The following is a 23709-nucleotide window of genomic DNA, read 5'->3' on the forward strand; positions in this document are numbered from 1 at the left end:
TGCTAATTAGCTAGCTACAAGATGTCACGTGTCATGTGGTACACTTTATTCTGGAATGTTTTATATAATTGAAGACATTATATAGACTAGTCATAGATCCTTAGTTTCTGTTTTATTTCTTGTTATCCTGACATTACAGAGTGGGGAAATATATCTGAAGGAGCAAAACAATGCAGTTGCTTTACAATCATTGGCGATTCTTTCAATGCATGGAAATTTAGCAGACAACAGTAAGCATTAGGTCCTGAAATATAATTTATTTTATCGGTACAACTTGATAAGCCAATAAACCTTAAAATGCAGGAAGCTGTAATCCTGCGTATTACTGGGCAACAAGCCTTAAACATCTTTAAATGTTTTCTTTTCTAGAAGAGGTGAAACACAAATTGACACGAATTAGAAGTGAGTGTGTGTGTGTGTGTGCCTTCTGTGGCAACTCAACACCGTAAAACTCCACTGCCAATCATGAGCGGACAAGGTGATCCACTGTGCTGACCCTTAACCGGGAAAAGCCGAAAGAAGAAGAAGAAGAAGTTCGGGAATTATTGTGAGCCTAAAATGAACTTGGCATTTCTTTGCTATTGGTTCTTTTCCAGTGCACAAGATCCTATAGAAGCTGTATATGCTTATGCCAATGAGCTGAAGAACAGAGCAAATGACTATGTATTTTGGTGAGCTGCATGATTCTTCATTACGAGACAAAATATGTTGTGATATAAGATAGGGAATCATTTGGAAGATTTTTAAGAAAAGTATGCTGACCTTATCAAAAGCTCTGGATATGTGCTGAGTAAGTAAAAGTACTAGTACACAGGTAAAACAATTAGCGAAAATTAAGATAAGATAAAGCAAGTAAGAAGTCAAAAATGAAAAAGTAAAACTGTATCGCAACAGTAAGGCATGTAAAAAGTCAAAAATCAGAAAACAAAAATGTATTTGAACAGTGATTAATATTAAAAACAGAAAGTCATTAGACTATTTTGTAGAAGTAATGAAGATTAGAAAAATAGAACTAATATAAAGGAAAAGAAACTCATCCAGTGCAAATTCAAGGCTCGTACTGGATGTGTGTATAAAAGACTTGATACGGCGAAATATGGAAATGTAACAGAAGCATTTCTATAAGCATACAAATCAGAATTGGTAAGAAATGCCCAGCACTAATCAGCAAATAAGTTACATTTAAAGAAGGCACAACGGCAAAGTGCAATAGGTTGTGTGAAGATATGTAAAGCACTGAGGCAAAAAGACACCAAACATAAAGTTCTGTGCATATTCTTAACTTGGTCTAGCCAAAATATGGATAAACAGAGTCAAACACTACCAGCATTAATTAAATAAGAATTATTTAACAATAGAGAGGTGTCATAATGTTGTAATGTTTAATACTGTGCCATTTTTATTTAATATCTTTACGCAAACAATGAGTTGTGTTTATCATTCTTGGTTTGCTACTGATTCAAAAGTCAGTCGTTAGTTTGAAATGTTAAAGATAACTAAAACGTACAGAATGTGCTGGGTACATTGTATGTCTAGGCCAGTTATAACTACTGAAAATTTAACAGCAGAAAAATCGGCCACTTCACAACCAAAATTGCCTGTTTTCCGTAAGCACTGAATGATATCACATTAGCTTATACAATTCAAGACAGGGACTTAGGGATAATACATGACAATAACTTAAACTTTGTTTTTAATGTAAATGACCCACTTAGAAAGTGCTTCTATTGCATAAAAACAATACTACAGACTGTGCCATCTGGACAGTCCTGGGTCTTATTACTTTTATGCACAACAGTGGTATGGTCTCATATAGAGACTCTGTAACTTTCTGTAGAGACAATTAAAGTCTTCCTCAGGCTAAAGAGAGAATTCTGAAATATTTTACAAAAAGAGTATGAACATAAAGGATTTTTTTACACTGAAAGATTAAAATGATTAAACCACTTTCTGTTTATTACAGATTACAGAGACAATTTAATGCTAACATACATATGCAAATCTAATGACATGCTAGGTGCTTTTGGGGGGATTAGGTTTGCACTCCCCCACACACACACACACACACACACACACACACACACACACACACACACACACACACACACATAACCAGGAGCAACAATTTATTATTACAAGTTGAGAATTATGACACTCATATTAAATAAAGGTAATTCACAACTCAAGTGACCATTGAATGGATCAAACCACCAGCCACAATAAGACCAGCCGAGAGACGTAGTCTTTTAATCAGCTATTGGAAAATGTTTGGAGTTAATTCACCTAAACCACTAGTAGCAGGATATTTACTTCTAGTAGTCTTGATTGACGTTTTGAGACTGTTGTTATAAAACAATAGGACACTGAAACATTAATTCATCCCTTTTCTGATTACCTGTTTAGTCTGACTTGCACTCAGTGGGAATCAAGAGCCTGTACTGGTGTGTTAAGAGGAAAAGACTGAGGAACTAATCCAGAACAGTAGTCCAGTCTAATGTCGAATGCATACATTCATGTATTCCCATACATACCCCAACAGGCAATTCAAAGGAATGCAGGTTCAATTACAGCATGTCTATGAAGTGGGTGAGAGCCCGATCAAACATTAAAAACCTACATGGACTCAGAGAGGACTTGCAGTCACTGCACTGAAGGCACCCAGTTGAAATTTGAACTAGATAACCAAACATTATTTGTCAGAGATTCTAACCACAGTGCCGATTTACTGATATGTGAATATAAAAATAAGAAAAGAAGTTAATTTTCCTACTGTTTTTGCTCATTCTGCTTATGAAAAGCTAAGAATATAAAAACATAATTCACAAATTGAAAGCAAAGAGTAGATGCCTACTGCAGCAGCAGGAGGAGTATCAGAGACATCTCACATACTGTACAAAGCTATAGCAAAAATGTTCTGTAGGAGAGGACATGCATTGTAAGATGAAGAAATGGTGCTATAGTAAATCATGAAAAGTGAGTATTATTTGAAAAGACATGACATAGGTTTTGTAGAAAAGAGGAGGTTAGACAGAAAGAACAGATGGGTAGAGAAAGAGGTTTGTTAATAAGAGAAGTTTGAAGGAAGAGAAATAAAGTAGTAAGATGTGGAGACTGGATATCAACATACACCCATGGGGAGTTATGTTGTGCTTGAGTATTTGATTTTTAATGCATTTGTAAGTCTAGACTAATCTGGAGGTCTATAGGGGTATATTAAGTAGGTACTTAATAGTTTAGCTTGAGAATGCCAGGTGCATATCCAAGTATCCTTGCAATGTTATATTTGTTTGCACTTAAAATGCCTTTATGTTGTTCATTTGGCTGGGAGGGATTTACATGTATTTAATATGTAGTTTGCGCATAACTAATCTGCTGCAGAATTTGCTGAGTTAGCTTTTTGGAGTATGGATGTTTCGACTGGCCATAGGATCTACTTTGATAGTATGTCTGGGTGACATTGTTTATCACTGGGCATTTTTATGATTGTGAAGTAGTTTGTGTGTTGTCAATAATTGTGAGTGAGTCAGTATATGTGTCAGTTCAAGCCAATTTAGCTGTTTTAGAATTAGCAATGATGAGTTAATTTTGCTACTTTGTTACAGCATTGCTCAAGTTTGATAGAGATGAGTTTAGATTAGTCAGGTCTGAGCAGGCATAGCAAAGTAGTTAAGCTGTTGTGATGCCTTTTCTGGCCACATCAGTGAGGAATGGTTTTAATCTCTGTAAGGAATCAGGTTTTGGTATGTGTCTTTTTTTCTTTCTTGAAGTATATGATGATCAATTTCATCTGGTTATCTAAGGTTACACCTTGCAATTTTGTATGTGCAAACACATCTGTGTTTTGTGTTGTTGAATGAAGTCACAGAGAACAGCTTTTTGTTTCCACAGTTCTTTGTGGGGAACAACTGAGACAAGTAAGAATGAAGGCTGTTTCATTGCCTGTTCTCGGTCTGCAAGGTAGCTGTGGTACCAGTGCAGTGAGGCTACATCAAGATCAAAAGAGGAGAGTTTACACAAGAAAGTTTGGTGACAGACTGTGTCAAAAGTTTAAGACAGACAAAGAAAGCGTATAGAGACCAGGTTGCCTGCATTTGTATTGTAGTTAAGTGTGCCAGGGAAGCTGAAAATGGCAGTGGTTGTACTGGGGTTAGGCCTGAGACCATGCTATGAATTAATACAATTAATGAGTTGTGAAGGTATGCAACTTTCCAGGATTTTGACAAAGGACACAATATTGCCATAAGTCTGTAATTTGTGAGGTTTGTAGAACAGCCTTCTTTGTTCAGCAGTTTGATGAAGGATTTTTTCCAGGGTGATGGGACGTACTTCTCTTTGACTGAGTGATTCATGAAGATCGAAACAGGATATGTTACAGCATCAGCACATATATTCACTAGAACATATATACCAGAGAAGCAGGAATAACTGCCAGAGAAACATAGAGATTGCTTGGATACTAATGCCATTTTCAACAACAGGAGGAAAAAAGGTAAAATAATTCTAGAGTTGTAGTGATAATGACTTAGAAATGTATTTAGGAAAAGACCTTATAGGGAAAGGCTGTCCTGAGAAAAAATAATCAGTAAGGAAAGAAATGTAGTCTTACTCGTCTTTGAAAGGAAAATAATTTGTGTATGGGGATTTCTGTTCAAAGTTGTGAAACTAATAGTTTCTAGTCAGCTGATATGACAGATGCTTGCAAAAGAAAGGCAATGTATATATTGCATACAGGCCAGAAATATTGAACTGTATAGAGCAGGTAATGCAGAGCTGTGTCATCTGCAGTGCATAGTATAACAACTACAACAACAATTCAGTGGAACAGAGGCTTGTATACCAAGCACTAAGTCATCCATGCAACTGAGTGGGTATACAGATTTGTTCCAGTTCAAAGGAGCCATTTGTTCCATGAAAAAAAAAATCAAACACAACAAGTACCAAGTGTGACTGGTGCTTTAAAGTCTGTACTCTCAAGACAGGGGTCAGCTGATTTTGTCATGGATGACAATAGTCCACAGTGGCAAAGTCAAGAATTCAAAAGATTGGTGCATAAGTAGGAATTCAGACATCTAACACCCACTCCACACAAGTTACAATCTAATGACCAAGAGAGAATTATCCAAATGGAAATGTAAGACTTGAGAAAAAACTATACCAAAAGCAATTAAAACCTGGTTCAAGACTCCAGAGAGCACCCCAGCACTACCGGGTTACAACTCATACCACACGTTTTGGCCTCAGAACACGGACCAAAACACAAAAGGAGGGGGTGTATCCATATTCATCAAGGATACCTACACCTCCAGGTTAGTGGTGCAGCATGATACCTCTGAGATCATCCATGTGCAACTAACATCAGGCAAATTTGCAATGCAAATTGTGGCCTACTACAGATCACCCTCCATGACCCAGGAACACCACTCCACCTTTCTGGAGACACTGGAAAACATGAAGGCCCTACCGAACACCCTGATATTGGGTGATTTCAATTACCCTACCATTCACTGGGAAAACTACTCGAATACAAATTCTGAGGCCCAGCGCTTCCTGGAGTTCATTAACTCAAATGCCCTGGATCAGCTGGTAAACTCCCCTACCAGAGGTGAAAACATATTGGACCTGGTCATCACCAACATGTGGTTTCCTAAGTTGGGGGTGGTGGTGGGGTGTGGACATCCAGAGTGATTAGTTTATGGTCTGATGTCACTGGTTAGATCAGACCATAAACTAATCGCTCTGGATGTCCACACCCCACCACCACCCCCAACCAAGGAAACCACAGTAAAAAACTTTTCTAAAGCAAACTTCACCTTACTTAAGACAGAGGTGGTAAGTTTCACAGCCCCCATGCTAAAGGATAACTCTGCCCAAGATGCAGAAACCTTTACAAATGCACTCTATGAGCAACTACAAGGATGCATGGATTGTGCCATCCCTAGCAAAACCAAGACTCACTCCTCTAAGAGAAGGAAACCAGTTTGATGGACCCTGCAATAAACAGGCTATACAATAGAAGGAGGAAACTAGTTCAGAAAAAAAGCAAATCCCAAGAAGGAAAGACATACCTGATCAGTATCAGTAAGAAACTAAGGTCCCTTATGAAATCATCCAAGGCTAACTTTGAAAGAAAAATAGCCAAGCATTCAAAAGATAACCACAAAGCCTTCTTTAGCTATGTTAAGAATCTAAGTGGCAACTCACAGATATGCACTGAACTAGTGCAAAATAGCACAAAATATACTGAACCTACTGATATTGCCAACATCCTGGCAGATAGATTCAGTGCAAACTTCACCCCCCTTTCACCTCCAAAAGGGCCCACAACAATACCAGAAAAGTGCAGTGTCCCAATAATCACAGACGCACAGGTGAAAACAGCCCTTTCAAAAGCCAAAAACACAGTGTCAATGGGACCAGATGGTGTCCCAGGCTGCATCTTGCATGAACTACAGAACGAATTAACCCCCCACCTAAACACGCTGTTCAACCTTAGCCTCTCCACAGGCTATGTGCCCATAGAATGGCGCACAGCAATGGTTATTCCTCTCCACAAAGGAGGGGCCATAACTGACCCTGGTAACTATCGCCCCATAAGCCTGACTAGCCTGGTCTGCAAGGCTATGGAGCACAGCATCATGGAACTCATTAACAAAGACATTGGGAACCTCCAAACTCTTGACATGACCCAGTTCGTCTTTAAGGGCAGATCATGCCTACTAAACCTGGTTGACTTCTTCGAGACAGTCACCAAGGCCATAGATGAGGGAAAGGTGGTTCACACAGCCTACCTTGACCTCGCCATGGCTTTTGACACCATTCCCCACTCGGGTATTACAGAAAAACTCACCAGCCTGAACATAAACCCCTATGTCACGAGATGGGTTGCCAACTTGCTTACAGACAGAACTCACATGGTAAGAATAGCGGGCTCTAAACCAGTCACAAGTGGTGTCCCACAAGGCTCGGTCCTGGGACCCCTACTGTTCGGCATATACTTTTCATAAGTACAGGAAAACACAGGAGGACTATGGCTAATCAAGTTCGCCGATGACTGCAAACTGGGAGCCATAATTGACTCTCCGGCTGACACTGACATCCTCCAGAAGGGCCTTACTGAGATGGACACCCGATGTCAAAATCATGGCCTCAAGCTAAATGCCAAAACATGCATAGTCATCCCATTTGGGAAAAACAAAACACCCATGAATTACCACATAGGCGGCAGCCCCCTTAATACATAAGAGGTAATAAGAGATCTGGGGACCCAGGTAGATAGTAATCTCTCCTTTGACAATCATATTGCCAAAGTAGTTAGAAAATCCTTCTATGTGGCCCATCTAATTACTAAAGGGTTCGCATCTAGAAATAAAGAGGTTATAGTGCCCCTCTACTCGTCACTCATTAGACCCATCATAGAGTACAATGCCCCATTTGGGAAGTACCTCACAAGGCACTTCCAACAGCTGGAAAGACCACAAAAGTACCTCACCAAGAGGATTACTGGTCTCAAACATATGTCCTATGCAGCCCGACAGAAAAAACTCCGGCTGTACTCAGTGGCACATCGCTTACTCAGAGGTGATCTCTGCCTGACTTACAAAGCCATGTCCAACTCAGAACTGATGGACATGCTCCACCTAAACAAATCCAAGTCATTGCGAGCCACACGCTCTAGTGAGGTAAACCTCGCCACAACAATAAATAGAACATGCTGGAGGGATAGATTCCTGTCACAGAGACTCCCCATGCTTTGGAACAAAATTCCAAATTACATCAGGCAGAGCCCCTCACTAATACTCTTCAAGAGAAACCTTGAAGAGTGGATGGGTAACAGAAAATACACCCCTGGGATCACTTCACTGGCTCTGCTTGACAGAGGATCAGTTAATTAATCAATGGGGCAGCGAAAGCCAACACATTCTGGCTAGGCTTATAAATGCCCTTGGGCAGATAGCTTAGTACCTACCTATGAACCTATAATGGCGATCTCATAATAATGCATGTACAGGACTATTCCATTGCAGGGACTTGGCCTGTCATCATCTCATAAGTTAAGGGGCACAGGAATGAAAAGCAAATTACTTCATCTACATTACAGGAAACTGAAAAGAAAGTCAAGGAAGTGCTACAAAGGTCTCAAAGGAACAGAAATACTATGTTATAAACTGACCACCTAATTTACATGCTGAAGACAAGCTAAGAATATAAAACTTACTAGGAAGTCCACAGCCCAAAACTGAAGTAGTTGGTACAGAAGTCGTACCGTAATCCTATGCAGCCCAGAGGTAAGATTAGTCTGTAAGTAGGATGGAAAGCTGTATAGGAGGAATTTCAGGCATTTGTATACGATAAATACACTGGGAAGCTGAGCAACAAGGAGTGTTACAACCAGCCTGTTGCCAGAAAATAATTGATAAATATGTTGCATAAAGGTGTCCCTGAATTTGCATCATGAGGAAAAGTTGCAGTAAACAAGAACCTTCTTAAAAGCACACCAGAGAGATCACACAACTGAATTTTGTAGATTTGGAAGATGACTGAAGAATTTGTATAGATACATGCACAGTTCTACAGCAAAACATGAACCAATACTAATTTTGTGAACTAAAATCATACCCTGACTTAGGAATATGATCCATTACAACCATGATATTAGAAGACCAAACACTTGGAGAAATCAGACCAACAGAACATGATACTAAGGAGACAAAAGTTGCAAAATATCTTTTGAATATATGCAATAATTATCCTTTTTGATATAAAGTCCTAAGACACATGCTACTAAGTTAGTTAAATGCCAAAGAGTTAGCTACAGGCATGCAAATGCCATCTTCTTCTAGAGTATTTGTTCTGATTAAGCATTCATGTTTACTTACCAAATATATATCACAGACATTGCATCGATTTTCATAGGGCCATGCAGGTTCACTACTTCCAAGTCTGTATATACATATGTGTTTGAACTCACCATTTGGACACACACACCATATGTAAATCCCACTGTGAAAGTCACATCACTGTTATTTTAGTGTTGTTTAAATTCTCCAACCATGGTGAAGCCAAAGTTGAATGTAGAGGATATTAGGAATACTACAGAAAGAATGCAGTGTTATGGTAGCAATGGTGTGGTTTTGTACATGGCACATTAGATTCATGTCTGAGTAAAGACTGGGCAAGCGGGGGGTGGAGGAGTGGCAAATGGATAGCTTATGGAGAGTAAAAGGGGTGTGGCAGGATGAATGGTAAGCAGTAAATGTAGTTTGGAAGGTATTATCGAAGACCTTCGTTTCTATACTCTGATACTCTGACAATCTATCTATATACGTATATCTATATATTTATATCTATCTACATATATATATATATATATATATATATATATATATACATACACACACACACACACACACACACACACACACACACATACATATACATATTGGTTTATTATTGGAATTCCGAATCCTCTTCAGTCAACCTATTAGAATGTTGACCAAAAATGCTGAATTCATAATTTCAAAACAGCAACCGAGGTGAAAATGAATACATTGACATCCGTAGTTCTATGTATTCGACATAACAGGAGGTGATGTCAGTCACCCATGCTATGCACATTAATGTACCGTTACACTCTACAGTGACTGGTACATTAATTGTACTATTTTGCAGGGGAGTCCCCCTGCACATTAAATATACCAACTCTGAGATTGCACTACAGTGAGGAAATGGGCTAATTCCATGTTCCTCACTGACCTGCGATCTCCCTGCACAATGTCGAACCTAAACACTCAAACTACACTACCCATTTGCTGTAGTGTAGTTGATAGATTTTGGTTCAACATTGTGCCGACTTGAAAACTGCAATTAGACCACACATGCCAGTCAACAGATGCAGTTTCCAAGTTTTGAATATAAACCTATATATCTATATATATACACACACATATACATACTGTACATATACATATATATATATATATATATATATATATATATATATATATATATATATGTATGGTTTATATTAGTTTGTGGAAGTCTAACTTCAGTGAACACCCGTTCAGTGACCGCACTTCAACGAAAATTGTGTCATCGATTCACTGAATTTACCAATGGCAAAGAAGTAGTTGGCTAACTACTCATCTTTGCCCTTTTCTCCACTGTAGTGTGACTGGGGAGTTGGTATATCTAGTTGGGGGGAGTGTGGGGGGGTAAAGCCCCATTTGGATGAGTTTGATTTAGTTGTGTGTTGGTCCATTGTGTTGTAGGGCAAGTATTTACTTGCCCTGGGTAGAGTCAGTGAATCGGTGAAACGATTTTTGTTGAAGTGCGGTCACTGAATAGGTGTTCGTTGAAGTTAGACTTCAGTGAACTAATATACTGTTCAATCTCAGCCTTACTACAGGATATGTACCCAAAGAGTGACGTACAGCAACAGTGGTCCCTCTCCACAAAGGTGGTGCCTCAACGGATCCTGGAAATTATCGCCCCATAAGCCTGACTAGCTTGGTCTGCAAAGCTATGGAAAGGATCATCATGGACCTCATAAATAAAGATATTGGGGACCTACAGACACTGGATCCTACCCAGTTCAGCTTTGTTAAGGGCAGATCCTGCCTCTTAAACCTGGTCGATTTCTTTGAAACAGTCACCAAGGCCATTGACGAGGGGAAGGTAGTCCACACAGCCTACCTGGACCTCGCAAAAGCCTTCGATACAATACCCCACTCGGGCATTATAGATAAGCTCACCAACGTAAATATAAACCCCTATGTCACTAGATGGGTTGCAAACTGGCTCAAGGACAGAACCCACATGGTTAGAATTGCTGGAGCCTTGTCAGACTCCAAACCAGTTACAAGTGGCGTCCCACAAGGCTCAGTCCTGGGACCTCTCTTGTTCGTTATATATTTCTCAGAGGTACAGGCCAACATGGAAGGACTGTGGCTGACCAAGTTCGCAGATGACTGCAAACTAGGCGCCATAATCAACTCTCCAGCCGACACAAGCATCCTACAAAAGGGCCTCATAGAAACAGACAACTGGTGCCAGAGCCATGGCCTCAAGCTAAACGCCAAAAAGTGTATAGTCATCCCCTTTGGCAAAAACAAAGTGCCCACAAATTACCACATAGGTGGTAATCCATTAAGTACAGAAGAAGTAATTAGGGACCTGGGGACCCAAGTTGATAGCAATCTTTCATTTGAAAACCACGTGGCCAAAGTGGTTAGAAAAACATTTTATATAGACCACCTAATCATGAAGGGATTCACATCTAGATCAGGGGAGGTCATCTTGCCTCTTTACTCATCCCTCATCAGGCCCATAATTGAGTACAATGCCCCTTTTGGAATGTACCTTACCAGACACCTGCAACAACTGGAAAGACCCCAAAAGTACCTCACCAAGAGGATCAAAGGGCTCAAACAGATGCCATATGCTGCCCGGTTAAAGAAACTCCAGCTCTACTCAGTGGCATACCGTCTGCTCAGAGGCGATCTGTGCCTGACATATAAAGCCATGTCCAACCCGGAATTAATGGACATGCTGCACCTCAGAAAATCCAAATCCCATCGAGCTACACGCTTGAGAGACTTGAACCTCAGCACTGAAATAAATAGGACATGCTGGAGGGACAGATTCATAACCCAGGGGCTTCCTTCACTCTGGAATAAAATCCCAGTCCAGGTTAGGCAGAGTCCCTCATTGACTCTCTTCAAGAGGAATCTTGATGAGTGGATGGGAGATCGTAGGTTTACCCCGAGTATCACTTCTGTGTCACTGTTAGACAGAAGCACAGTATACTAACCTCGAAAAAGGGCATAGCAAAGCAAAATTCATTCAAAATGGGTGGCAAAAGCCAAACACACTCTGGCTAGGCTTATAAATGCCCTAGGGCAGATAGTCTAGTATGAACCTATATAAATATATATATATATATATATATATATATATATATATATATATATATAGATATGTGTGTGTGTGTGTGTGTGTGTGTGTGTGTGTGTGTATTACAGGAATGTTTACCTACATTTTAATACATAGGCTGTAGTGTCTAAATAACACTAAATGTACAACAGTGGTACAAGACATAAGACTCAGAACATACAATACTACTTATAGGGACTATATAATATAAGTTGTAAAAACATTAGCTTTCCCTACATTTTCTACATACATGGTATTATCCTCCATAGTACAGAGGGCAAACACATAAGGGAGGTGTGAGCCTCAAGGTTTTTAGAATGAACTGTGCAGTATGGCAAGCAGCTTTGTATGACACAGGACAGTGCCTTACCCACAGACTCCAGATTGAAAAGAGTGGTGTAACCTTTACCTTCATTTAGCTGGACTTGCTGATAGCAAGAAAGGGCATTCATGCAAGAAATCTTCACATGTGCACATGTATAAAAGCTGTGCACTGTTTGTGTTCAGTCATGTTATTCCCTATAAACACTAGTCCTGCAATACCTGTAGCTTTTTGCTTTTAGAATGTAGTTCATACACATCGGGTCCATTTAATATAGATTTATACATGTTTCCCATCCCGTAGCAACTATCTGTAAGTATCATTTTCAGTTACTGATGCAAAAAAAGATTGAACAGGAATATATCCATATAGAAGCACATATGTATAATAGCATAAAATGGTGGCTGCACAGGGTATCATGCTAACAGGTAAACGAGACCTGCTTAAAGATCGTAAATTGTTTCACTGATTAGTTAATTAATGTTGCTATATAGGATGTATGTGCTTGTTCTTATTTTGTCTGATGACGTGCCTATTACAAGGCATGAAAGCGCTAATCTCTTTTTAAAGTCTGTTTTATTAAAGTTGGTCCCGTAGAAGCTGTGTCTATCCTGGACTTATTTCTTTAGCTGTTTGTGGTTTTTGTACAGGACCTTTACTGTCTAAGAAGTAGCTTTGTTTTTCATTTGGACTGGGTTAAGAGGTATGACAGGGAGTACTGAGGAAATATGGAAACATTTGAGAAGGCTAGCATATGTTCAGAAACAGCAAAACCGAGTAATGGGGTATGGCCCTTTAAGCCAGCCGGTATAAAATTCCAGTTGAGAATGCTTGTGGAGTTGCCAGTCCTATTCAAAGGAGAGCCAAGACTGAAATAGAAGAAGGGGTAGGAAAGGCAAAGAAAGAGACTGTCTGATGTCAGAGCAATTACCTCTGATGTGGAAGTTTTTTGCAACATTCATATTTACCTGAGATGGTAGTGATGAATCTGAAGGTTACTTGTGTTGCAGAAACCTAAATAAGAAACTGTTGCTTCACAATTGATGTAGTGAGAAACATTTAAACTCTTTTCTATTGGAACAGCGTGGATTGTAATCCAGAACATGTGTTAACATGTAAACATATTGGGAAAGACTGCATTGCACTATAAAAGGTTTTTTGTTTGTTTGTGACTGTGCTCAAAGGGTGCTACCTGGAGAGACTACTGAACTGTGTGATAACCTATAATTCTATGCACCTGTCTCACATGACAAATGGATGAATCCTTCTCTATATCGTTCATTGAAGAAACTGGGTTTCACTGATTGCATTTCTGATGTTTTGTGATCTAATGATCCATGGCTTGTCAAATGGAATTGCAACTATGCATATACATATATATATATATATATATATATATATATATATATATATATATATATATATGTGTGTGTGTTTTCACACATGATCGCCTACAGTGTTTGATAAAACAGGGCTTCAATTGAATGTAACAGCTAATTCCCTTTTCAATGAATACTATACTTTACAAATTAATGTCTCCCATAAATATAGGAGTGTTGTATGATAAGAAAATTATATGATTGGTGTTTCATAGAATATATACCATTAATTCCCAGAATTTATTTTCTTAGAATACATAACACACTAATATGTAACATCAAGGTTATTGCAGCCTAAGTTCTGAAAAAGAACAGCAACCAACCTTAAAAACTTTCTTGGCCCAGGTCCGAAAGGACTCCTCCTGTCCACATAGCTCATCTCCTTCTCCCATTCGAAGGATCCTCTCACCTCCAAGCTCTTTCAGTAGAGTATCAACAGCACGGGCAAAAGCGCAAAAGTGAGGGTAGGCTCGAGACCCAAGACCAAATACTGAAAACCTTAAAAAGATGGATGAACACATGATAAATAGCACTTAATCTCCTTATTCAACTTTCTTGTAGCATAGAAGGCTGGTATTTACCTGACATTGGCAAGGGGTCCAGTACTTTCAAACTGATCTCGAGGTTCAGTCTCTTCAATGGATGACTTTCGGGCATCAGTAGATGAGGACACACTGTTAAACCTCACCTTATAGCTCCTTTTAAACAATACAGCACAAAGCTAGGTTACAAATGTCAGCCAGTTCCAGTGTATTTTATCTACTTTTTTAAGGTTGCATAACGCACTCTAACAAACTGTCTTGTGTAGTTGAACTTGGAGTTTGTATAAATAGAGATCTGGACAGCATAAGATGATTCCTACCACACTATTTGCTATCTGCATAAATCATCACATTCATTCAAGCATAATCAGATATTTAGGCACCATTAAGAAGAAACTGCCTGGATTAGTAAAAAAAACCTTAGAAAGTATATATATGCAGGAGTAATTGCTAGTGCACTTAGTTTGTTTCAAATGATCATTGCATTTTCTAACAAAGTAATCAACATAAAACTACAAATGTATGCCACCTTACATTTTTTCATCTAGCTACATGTTGTGCTATAAAATGTTTAACCAAAAATATCACGAACAGGCATAACAGAAATCATCATAAACAATATTGAGAACATGCATTTCTAGGATTCTGTCTTCTTCTCATTCTCTCTTTCCTCTTAAGAGCTTCTCACTGTCAGAGTTATAAGAAAACTATGAGTGCTATTTTACTGTAGCATGCTTTTTTAGCAATTCTACTGAAAGCATTTTATAAAAAACTTTTTGCTCCTCTAAGTGGTTTTGGCAGTAGTTTTATCAGTTACTGTAGCACACCACACATTGCACCATACAGTACCATTTCATGAACTGTATGCAATAAGAGATCATGCTTTAAATTGTTATATGCATTTATTATTATGACATACTACAAACATCATGCCATGCATATTTTGGCATTTCAAATAATAATAGTTGATACATTACTTAGATTACCTTGATATACACAGCCATATGATGCCATGATTAAATTCATTAATGCATTTATTCATTCATTTTTAAAAATCACAATTTCTAGTGAGGGTTGAGGTATTGGCAAATTTGGTAAGGTAGAATAGACTTCCTGAACAAAGAAACAGTGTCCAACTAATCCTGTGGGATCCCCAAATGTTCCCAGACAAGCAAAGTGAAGTACTTTCTCTAACATTCCCTTGTCCATCTGGGGAACTGCTCTCAGTTGCATGTGTCTGGTGTACCTCCTCTGGTAGATGTCTGGGGAGTGTTCTCACAGTCATCCCGATCCACCTTCACTGACAGCCCCTGAGAAGAAGATGTAGCATTTACACTCCATGATCCTTCCATGTTTCCAAGCCTGTCTTTCTGTCATGCAGAGTGAGTGTCATTATCCTGTCAGAGAACCTAATTTTTGCCATTGATATTCATGATCTAACCATTTCAGTCAGTACATAAAAATCATGACCACAGGTGAGGATGGGGACATAGACTGACCAATAAATGGAGATGTTTATCATATTACCCAGTTTTGGCTTTACCACTTTGGTATAGTACAGTATGATGCCTGCAATGCAGCTGTCACTAAACCCATCTGCTGGAAAATATTCCATTCCTCTCTAATTGTACTTGTGACCAAGGCTCCAGGATGCCTAGACCAATTCAGCTACTTTATATCCCCTTCTCTAGTGAAAGCAATCCACTCTTTTTTGTGTGTAGATATAACCTCAGATCTGTAGGCACTCAGTTTCATTACAGCCGCTTTATGCTCAGCAGCAAATCCACCCACTACATGTTACAGATGGTTGTCTCTTAGGGCCAAGAAGATAGAAGCATTTACAAAAAACATCCCCAGAGTAGATTACCAAATCCAGGCTGTGCCTTTATATCTTGTTCATGAAAACCACAAACATTGAAAAGAAGACACGTCACTGATCAAGTCCTATGCTCTGCTGGGACAGAGACCTTATCTTGATGGAGGGCTATGTGTGATTTATGATCCTCAGAGCTAGATTGCCTGCTTATTGTTTTGGCAAGGACTGAATGAAGGGGCCAAATTAACTGCAGTTCAGAATGTCTCCAAGATACTTCAGTTAAAGAATTCATGATCAACACAGTGAACAGGGATACCGGGACACAGCACTGAGGGTGTGGTTTGTTTGTCTGTAATTGCCAGGTAGCCTGATGAGCTGTGTGCTCTGATTTGGCTTAGCCTAAAATTAAAGTTATATTGAACTACCATTTGGGCTCAGCACTTGCAAGATAGAAGATGGGGTCATGTGTGATATCAGCCAGTTGGCAGGATGGTTAGGGATGTATGATGATGTAAAGTATTGCCAACTATGCCAGGAGAAGTAGGGCAGTGGATATGTAACATATGCCAGCATAGCTAGCTGAAGTTTTGTAAAGAATTATATGTCATTTGTATATCAAACTGATGTGGACAGGTGCTTGTGTTGAAAATGTATTTGTAAAGCTGCTTTTGTTAAAATGTACTAGCACTGAGTGAGTCCTGCTGGACAGAAGCTCCAAATGCAGTGGTATTTCCATATTCATAAAGGATGCACACACCTCCAGACTGGTAGCCCAACATAACGCATCAGAGATACTTCAGGTGCAGCTAACATTGGGTAAGACAGAGATTCAGGTCACAGCCTGTTATAGGTCCCCAACCATTTCCCAAAACTCACACTCCACATTCCTAAGCATCCTGGAGAATATTATGGACCAACCTAACACTCTCATACTGGGTGACTTCAACTACCCCTCCATTAACTACTCATGTACCAATACACTTACCCAACATTTCCTGGAATTCATTAATTCCAGTGCCCTGGACCAGCTCATTCTTACCCCCACTAGAGGTAGCAACATCCTTGACCTGGTCATTACTAACATGGGCAACCATTGCTCTACACCAATAGTCAACTCCTCCCTGGTTAGATCCAACCACAAACTAATCACCTTGGAAATCCACCCCCCCCCACAAAGGTAACCACCATGAAAAACTTATCCAAAGCTAACTTTGGGCTCCTTAAAACAGAGGTGGTTACCTTCATGGCATGCATGCAAATGGAGAACAGCTGCATGACTGCCAAATCATACACTAATGCCCTGTACGAACATGTACACAAATACATGGATCTCGCCATACCTAATAGAACCAAGATGCTCTCCTCCAAAAAAAGGAAGCCAATCTGCTGGTCCCTTGCCATAAACAAACTCTACAACAGAAGGAGGAAACTGATGCAAAATAAGGTGAAGTCCCAAGACTGGAAAAACTCCCTTATCAGCTTCAACAAAAAGTTGAGATCCCTCATCAAATCCTCTAAAGCTAGCAATGAAAACAGAATTGCAGCAGATAGTAAAGACAACCACAAGGCCTTCTATAGCTATGTAAAGAATCTCAATGGCAATACCCAGATTTGCTCAGCACTATTGCACAATGGCGCCTCCTATACTGAGCCAACAGATATTGCCAATATACTGGCCGACTGATTCAGTGCCAACCTTGCCCCTCTCTCCCCCACCAAAGGACCAATCACAATACCAGTAGATGGCCAGGCACCCAGTATTACTGTTGCACAAGTTAAAACAGCACTGTCCAAGGACAAGAATACAGCTTCTATGGGACCTGACAATATCCCTGGCTGTGTTCTACATGAACTACCGAGTGAACTGACACGTCACCTGTGTGCCCTGTTCAATCACAGCCTCACCTCAGGCTTTGTCCCTACCGAATGGCGCACTGCTACAGTCATCCCTCTCCACAAAGGAGGAGTTACTACAGACCCTGGGAACTATCGCCCCATTAGCTTGATGAATCTGATATGCAAAGCTATGGAATGCATCATCATGGACCTAATAAATAAGGATATAGGAAATCTCTAAACTCTGGATCCCACACAGTTTGTTTTTGTAAAGGGTAGATCATGCCTGCTCAACCTGGTTGATTTCTTTGAGTCAGTCACCAGAGAGCTGCATCTGGAAATATTGTGTGGATCTATCTTTGTTTCAAGTGAATATCCCTCACTGGTGTCACTGGTGAGGATTGAGGCTCCTTTATTACTGGCCAAGAGGAGGGATGCCACAGGATGGTTTAACATGAAACAGATTCCTGGATTAGAATTAAATCGATATTCTATATTTTAATGTTCCTTGTTCTACCTTCTGATTATTAGTCCATGCAATGGTATACTCTATTACACTCTACCATTTTACTTCATGCCATGCCACATGTAATATATGCCATGCTGTACCAGGCTGTACCATGCCATGCATACTTACAATGCTATTCATTCTTCTGAAGTACCATGACTTACAAAATGATAAAGTACCATGCAATCCATACCCATATCATACCACAACAAACAGTACAATGCATGTTATTGATATAGACCTTAGCTCCTTTTCTGACTGCTTCTTACTGTTATTTACAGAAAACAAATAGAACATTGGGGTATATTAAACCTTATTAGTGTTACACACTTCATTCCTTTATAAACCCAATAATAGCTAATGCTGTCTATTTAAATAATCTAATACAGCATAAATCACTTTGTCCATATACAAGAACAGTCTTTAATTCACACATTCACATATGTATCTGAGAGCACACATGTGCTGTTCATGCATACTACATGATGGCTATTTTAAAAAGCAGTACAGTACAAAATCAATAAACATTCAGGTAGTCTGAAAAAGTTTTAAAGTACTATCACATTAGATGATAAACTATGGTTAGGATAAGTTTCACTGCATTATCCATACTGTGTACTTGTGCTTTTTCTGTGCATAATACTGCACAAATCTCCTCTAACATCTGTGATTTAACATTAAGATAGCACTCGAGTTTATCTGTTTTTAATACTTATTCCCTGCCTGATGCCAAAATCCACTGTTGTGACATCACAGTCCATAACCTTGAGAGTAATGATGACTCCACAATGGCTGCATTGTTATGGTTTAGGGAGGAGATTTATATTATGCAATAACTGCATTATAACCAGTTTTTAGTGTTTCTTTTTTTTTCTCTTCTTTCCCTTTTACCTCTTTATATATCTAATTGTATTCCCTAATTACATTAAGTATAATAAGTGGTTGAATTTCTATAATTATCTTCTTCATAAAATATGTCCCTTATACTATCCCTCATTTTCTTAAGTGATGTTAAAAACCTTTTATACTCCATTTGATGATGTAGTGGCTTCTAGTGTATATATATATATATATATATATATATATATATATATATATATAGATATATTTCTTGTATTAGTTTTTTGAGTGTTTCCTTTTTGTATGTACTGTTTGTTTTGTATGTTTGATTGGATGCATCGCTGTTAATATCTGAAAATTCAAATAAAGAGATTTTGAAAAAAAAAGGTTTAGGGAGGAGAAGACAACTCTGATATTTCAGTGAAATCTTCATGTAACAAGTGTGGAACATTCTGGATACTGTTTTCTTTGGCACTGCTTTGCTGGTGGTGATGGCTCAGAAAGAGTGGACAACTGGAGATAATTTAGTGTATATTTCATTTTTATGATGTGATATTGCTATATAGTGGTGTGTATTATTTCTTCATAGGGTTCAATTATTAAATTCATTTCCTGACTAGAATAATTTCTGTATGGTTAGAGGCATAGCTGGCTCAACCAGAGCCCTGGAACAGCCTCTGAACTAGCAGCACATCCCCTTGCTCAAACAGAAAAGCACACATACACACAAATAAAGGACAACTCTGATACAATGGTCACTGCAGTCTGGAGCACATGCCACCCCCTACGCATGTGACCCCTCAAGACATATACCCCCTCTCTACCATAGATCCTCATGGAAAGAGCAAAAAAAAAACATGGCCCCTTCAAAACACCCGCCCCTTCCCTGCCACAGATCTTCACTGAAATAGAAAAAAAGAAAGATCTGATAAAACTGCTTACTGCAGTCTGAAGAACGCATCCCCTCCCAGATGCATGTCCCCTCCCAGACACATTCCCACTCCCTGACACATCTCATGATTTAAAGAGAGGAAAATAAAAGACGTTTGCATATTGCTTTCTGTATCCTCTTTCAGAAATGCTGATACAGAATGAAGAATGCAAGAATGGCACTTCAGGATTACCTTGTCTAAAACCTTGTGCCCAGGGCACATGTCCTGTTTGCCCTACCCTTGCTATGTTACTATGTATGGTGTCTGTATATCTTACCCATGTCTGCATAGATTTGTGTGAGGGCCTTTAGTTTCCTGAAATATCCAAAGACATGCTAATGGCTGGATTGGTGCTTCTAATTTGGTCCTATATGTGGCTATGTAAGGGTGGGTCAATGTATTCTGCAACAGATTGTTGTAAACATGGGAATTGTTCTTGGCATATGCCTATTGGCTGGCAGGATAGATTCTGACCCAATTGACTCTGAAATTGAAAATCCTGGCTATATCAGTCAGAGGTCTGAGTGTTGACTGTAACCCAGGTGACTGAGGTTTGGTTATGGCCCCAAGTAGTGGAGGAGTCAGGTAGAGGGAGGAGGATTGAAGAAGCATGACCCAATTACCTCTTCTATGAATGGGGAGGGATGTGCACACTTGATGGCATACTGAGCAGGTGCAGTTTCCCTGGTAGAAACTAGAAGAAACACCACTCATGTTTTGTAGGAAGAGGAAGGTCTGCCTGAGAGGATACACCCCTTGAAAAGTGAGTGGGCACCCTTCACTGTTGCATATTGTAAACCTCCCATCCTCGGTGCTTTGCCAGATACATGCAGGGGATAAGGTTGCATTAAAAAAAAATCTCAAACCACCTCTGATTAATGTCTGAACGGTGGCTCCTCCTAATTGACCCTTGCCTCACTGATGAGGAAATAATAGTGCCAATTAGCTGGGAAGGGGTTGATGATCATCAGACAGCAAAGGCAAAGGGAAAATATGTATCTGAAATGGATGAAACATAGCTCTTAACCTTTCATCACCTCAGTGTGGCACACTACCGCTCATAATGTGGAACGAATGGGCAAAATGTGGAATGATTGCTAAAGGTTTGCTAACATCTTCAATTGAGAAGCTTAACGCATGGGTAAAATGTACTGTTTTATACTTACATAAAGTTCTTTTCATCAATTAATATGATTAAGAATTAATTACTATGGATATTATTAAAAAAAAATCACAGCAATGAATGTATGACTGACCCTTCCAATGTGAAGCATTGAGGGACATGGCTTTTTTTAAGAGTCAAAATGAGGAATATTCCTCATAATGAAGTAAACTTGATAGGCTGGGAATAAAATAGGAATAATATTGAAAGTAGTGTTTAGTTCATTCTTATAGTTTTTAAGTGAATTTTTTTCTCCCCTAATTTATAAATGTCATCCACTATGGAAGAGTCACATTCTCAGCAATATATTCTTTATTTACCCCTCTTCAGTGATGACTGTTGTTACCTCGAAGGTTTCTTGGTCAAAGGTTATACACTTTATTGTCCAGTTCAATACAGATTCCTTTATTTACTTTTTTCATAAGCAGTTACACAATTTTTTCTAAATATCACTTTCAGCCATCAGGAAGAACATATAAAAAATCTTACTCATACAGGGTACATATCCCTTATAAGCCACATTATTGAATACAATGCACTTTTCGGCATGCACCTCACAAAGCACATGCAGCAGCTGGAGAGACCACAGAAGTTAATCACCAGGAGAATCTGGGGCCTCAATGCGATCATGGACCCCACCTTGATGGGACTGCTGCATATCCGCAAGTCAAGCTCCACTCGAGTAACCCACACGTGTGGTCTCAACCTGGTCTGTGACATCAACAGGACTTGTTGGCGGGACAGATTTGTGTCCCAGAGACTCCCTCATCTATGGAATAGACTCCTTCTCCACATCAAGCAGAGTATCTCTTTACCCCTTTTTAAGTGCAAACTGGATAACTGGATGGGAAACAGAAAATATACCCCTGGCATTCCACCCATGCCCCTGCTGGACAGGGACATTAGGTGCTGATTTGTCTAAATATAGGCTAAACTCTTGACTAGGCTTATAAGGGCCTCAGGGACAATAACCCAGTAACCTCCTATGATCCTATATACAACTGCATTACAGCATTTTGAAGTTGGGGCATACAGTACTGCTGCAGTGGGAAAATACTGCCCTTTAAAACTTAACTTATATATTTTGGATTACACAGTGCATGCATGTTTATATTCATATGTACAGTAATGGAAATTATGCATTATGCTTTGATACTGTGACTATCAATCATTTATTTATTTATGTTTGTTGACTGGGAAAGTCTGACTGGGATAAATACCCTTTTTCAGCGAAGGCCCAGCTAGAAAAGCTCCAGTATTCACATACACAGGTAATATACGGTACATTTTCATTTTCCAAATTGTATCAAATGTTTTCATCTTGGCTACATAAACATTTTGCATACATAATTAGGTGTAACAGATGATTAATGCTAATCTTGCATCACTCATAAAATTTGTGACTATAGGAAGACGTGTGCATTTGTAAAAGTTACAGCAGACAGAAATGCAAAGAAACATAAGGAAAGACAAAGACTGACATTTGGGTTGAAATCAGTAAGCAGTGGTACAGCGAGGGAGAACAAGCATAAGTAACATAGGTAGTTAAGGGATATAACCAATTAAATTAGTAAGTCATGATATTATGAGTGAGAACGAGGATTAAGTAGGAGTAGGTAGTTAAGGGATATAACCAATTAAATTAGTAAATCCTGGTGCAGTGAGGGAGAATGAGGATTATGTAGGGGTAGGTAGTTAAGGGATATAACCAGTTAAATTAGTAAGTCCTGGTACAGTGAGGGAGAATGAGGATTATGTAGGGGGTAGGTAGTTAAGGGATATAACCACTTAAATTAGTAAGTCATGATAAGATGAGGGAGAATGAAGATTAAGTAGGGACAGGTAGTTAAGGGATATAACCAGTTAAATTAGTAAGTTGTGGTACAACGAGGGAAAATGAGGATTAAGTAGGGGTAGGTAGTTAAGGGATATAACCAGTTAAATTAGTAAGCCATTGTATAGTGAAGGAGAGTGAGGAATAAGCAGAAGTTGGTAGTTAAGATATATAATCAGTTAAATGTTTACAGTAGTAGATAGAGGGGAAAGTGTAATAATCTCCATATAGGAATTTTATCATAGCATTTAATGTTATGTCCGATATATTGCGGTTTATATTTTCTCCTGGATTGGAAAATTGTCTAGGTGTAGACTAAAAACAGAGCCAAGTGCCTTGCAGTTGTTGTTTAGTAGAGTTTTAATGTATTTGTTTTCTTTAAGCTTTAATGACCGAATCACCTAAAGCCATATTTTACACCGTTGAGTGGCTACTCTTGCCATGGCATGCAGTCTGTGATCCCTGTTCTCCTATCTTGAGGATACTGCTCACCACAGTAGATGCCCAAAGTGGTTGGTCTGTACAACTCTTCCCCCTATAGGGCACCATGTAGGGTCTGTGCTGCTGCACACAGCTCCATTCATTGGTGACTTTGAGATGGAAACAC

At 39.2% G+C, this 23709-nt stretch overlaps 1 protein-coding gene across 1 annotated transcript in view; it reads right to left on the bottom strand.

Moving 5' to 3' along the window:
• Positions 1 to 23709, bottom strand: part of NOS1 (nitric oxide synthase 1) — a 1255637-nt gene that overhangs the window by 307845 nt on the left and 924083 nt on the right. The window contains exons 16-17 of the mRNA XM_044068292.1: positions 14214 to 14330; positions 13956 to 14130 (exon numbers count right to left, since the gene is read on the bottom strand). Coding sequence (XP_043924227.1) covers positions 13956 to 14130; positions 14214 to 14330 — 292 coding nt within the window. The remainder of the gene's footprint in view (positions 1 to 13955; positions 14131 to 14213; positions 14331 to 23709) is intronic.

Source organism: Protopterus annectens, chromosome 4.part0, assembly GCF_019279795.1.
Source record: "Protopterus annectens isolate FY-2018-M chromosome 4.part0, PAN1.0, whole genome shotgun sequence".
Classification (NCBI taxonomy): Eukaryota; Metazoa; Chordata; order Ceratodontiformes; family Protopteridae; genus Protopterus; species Protopterus annectens.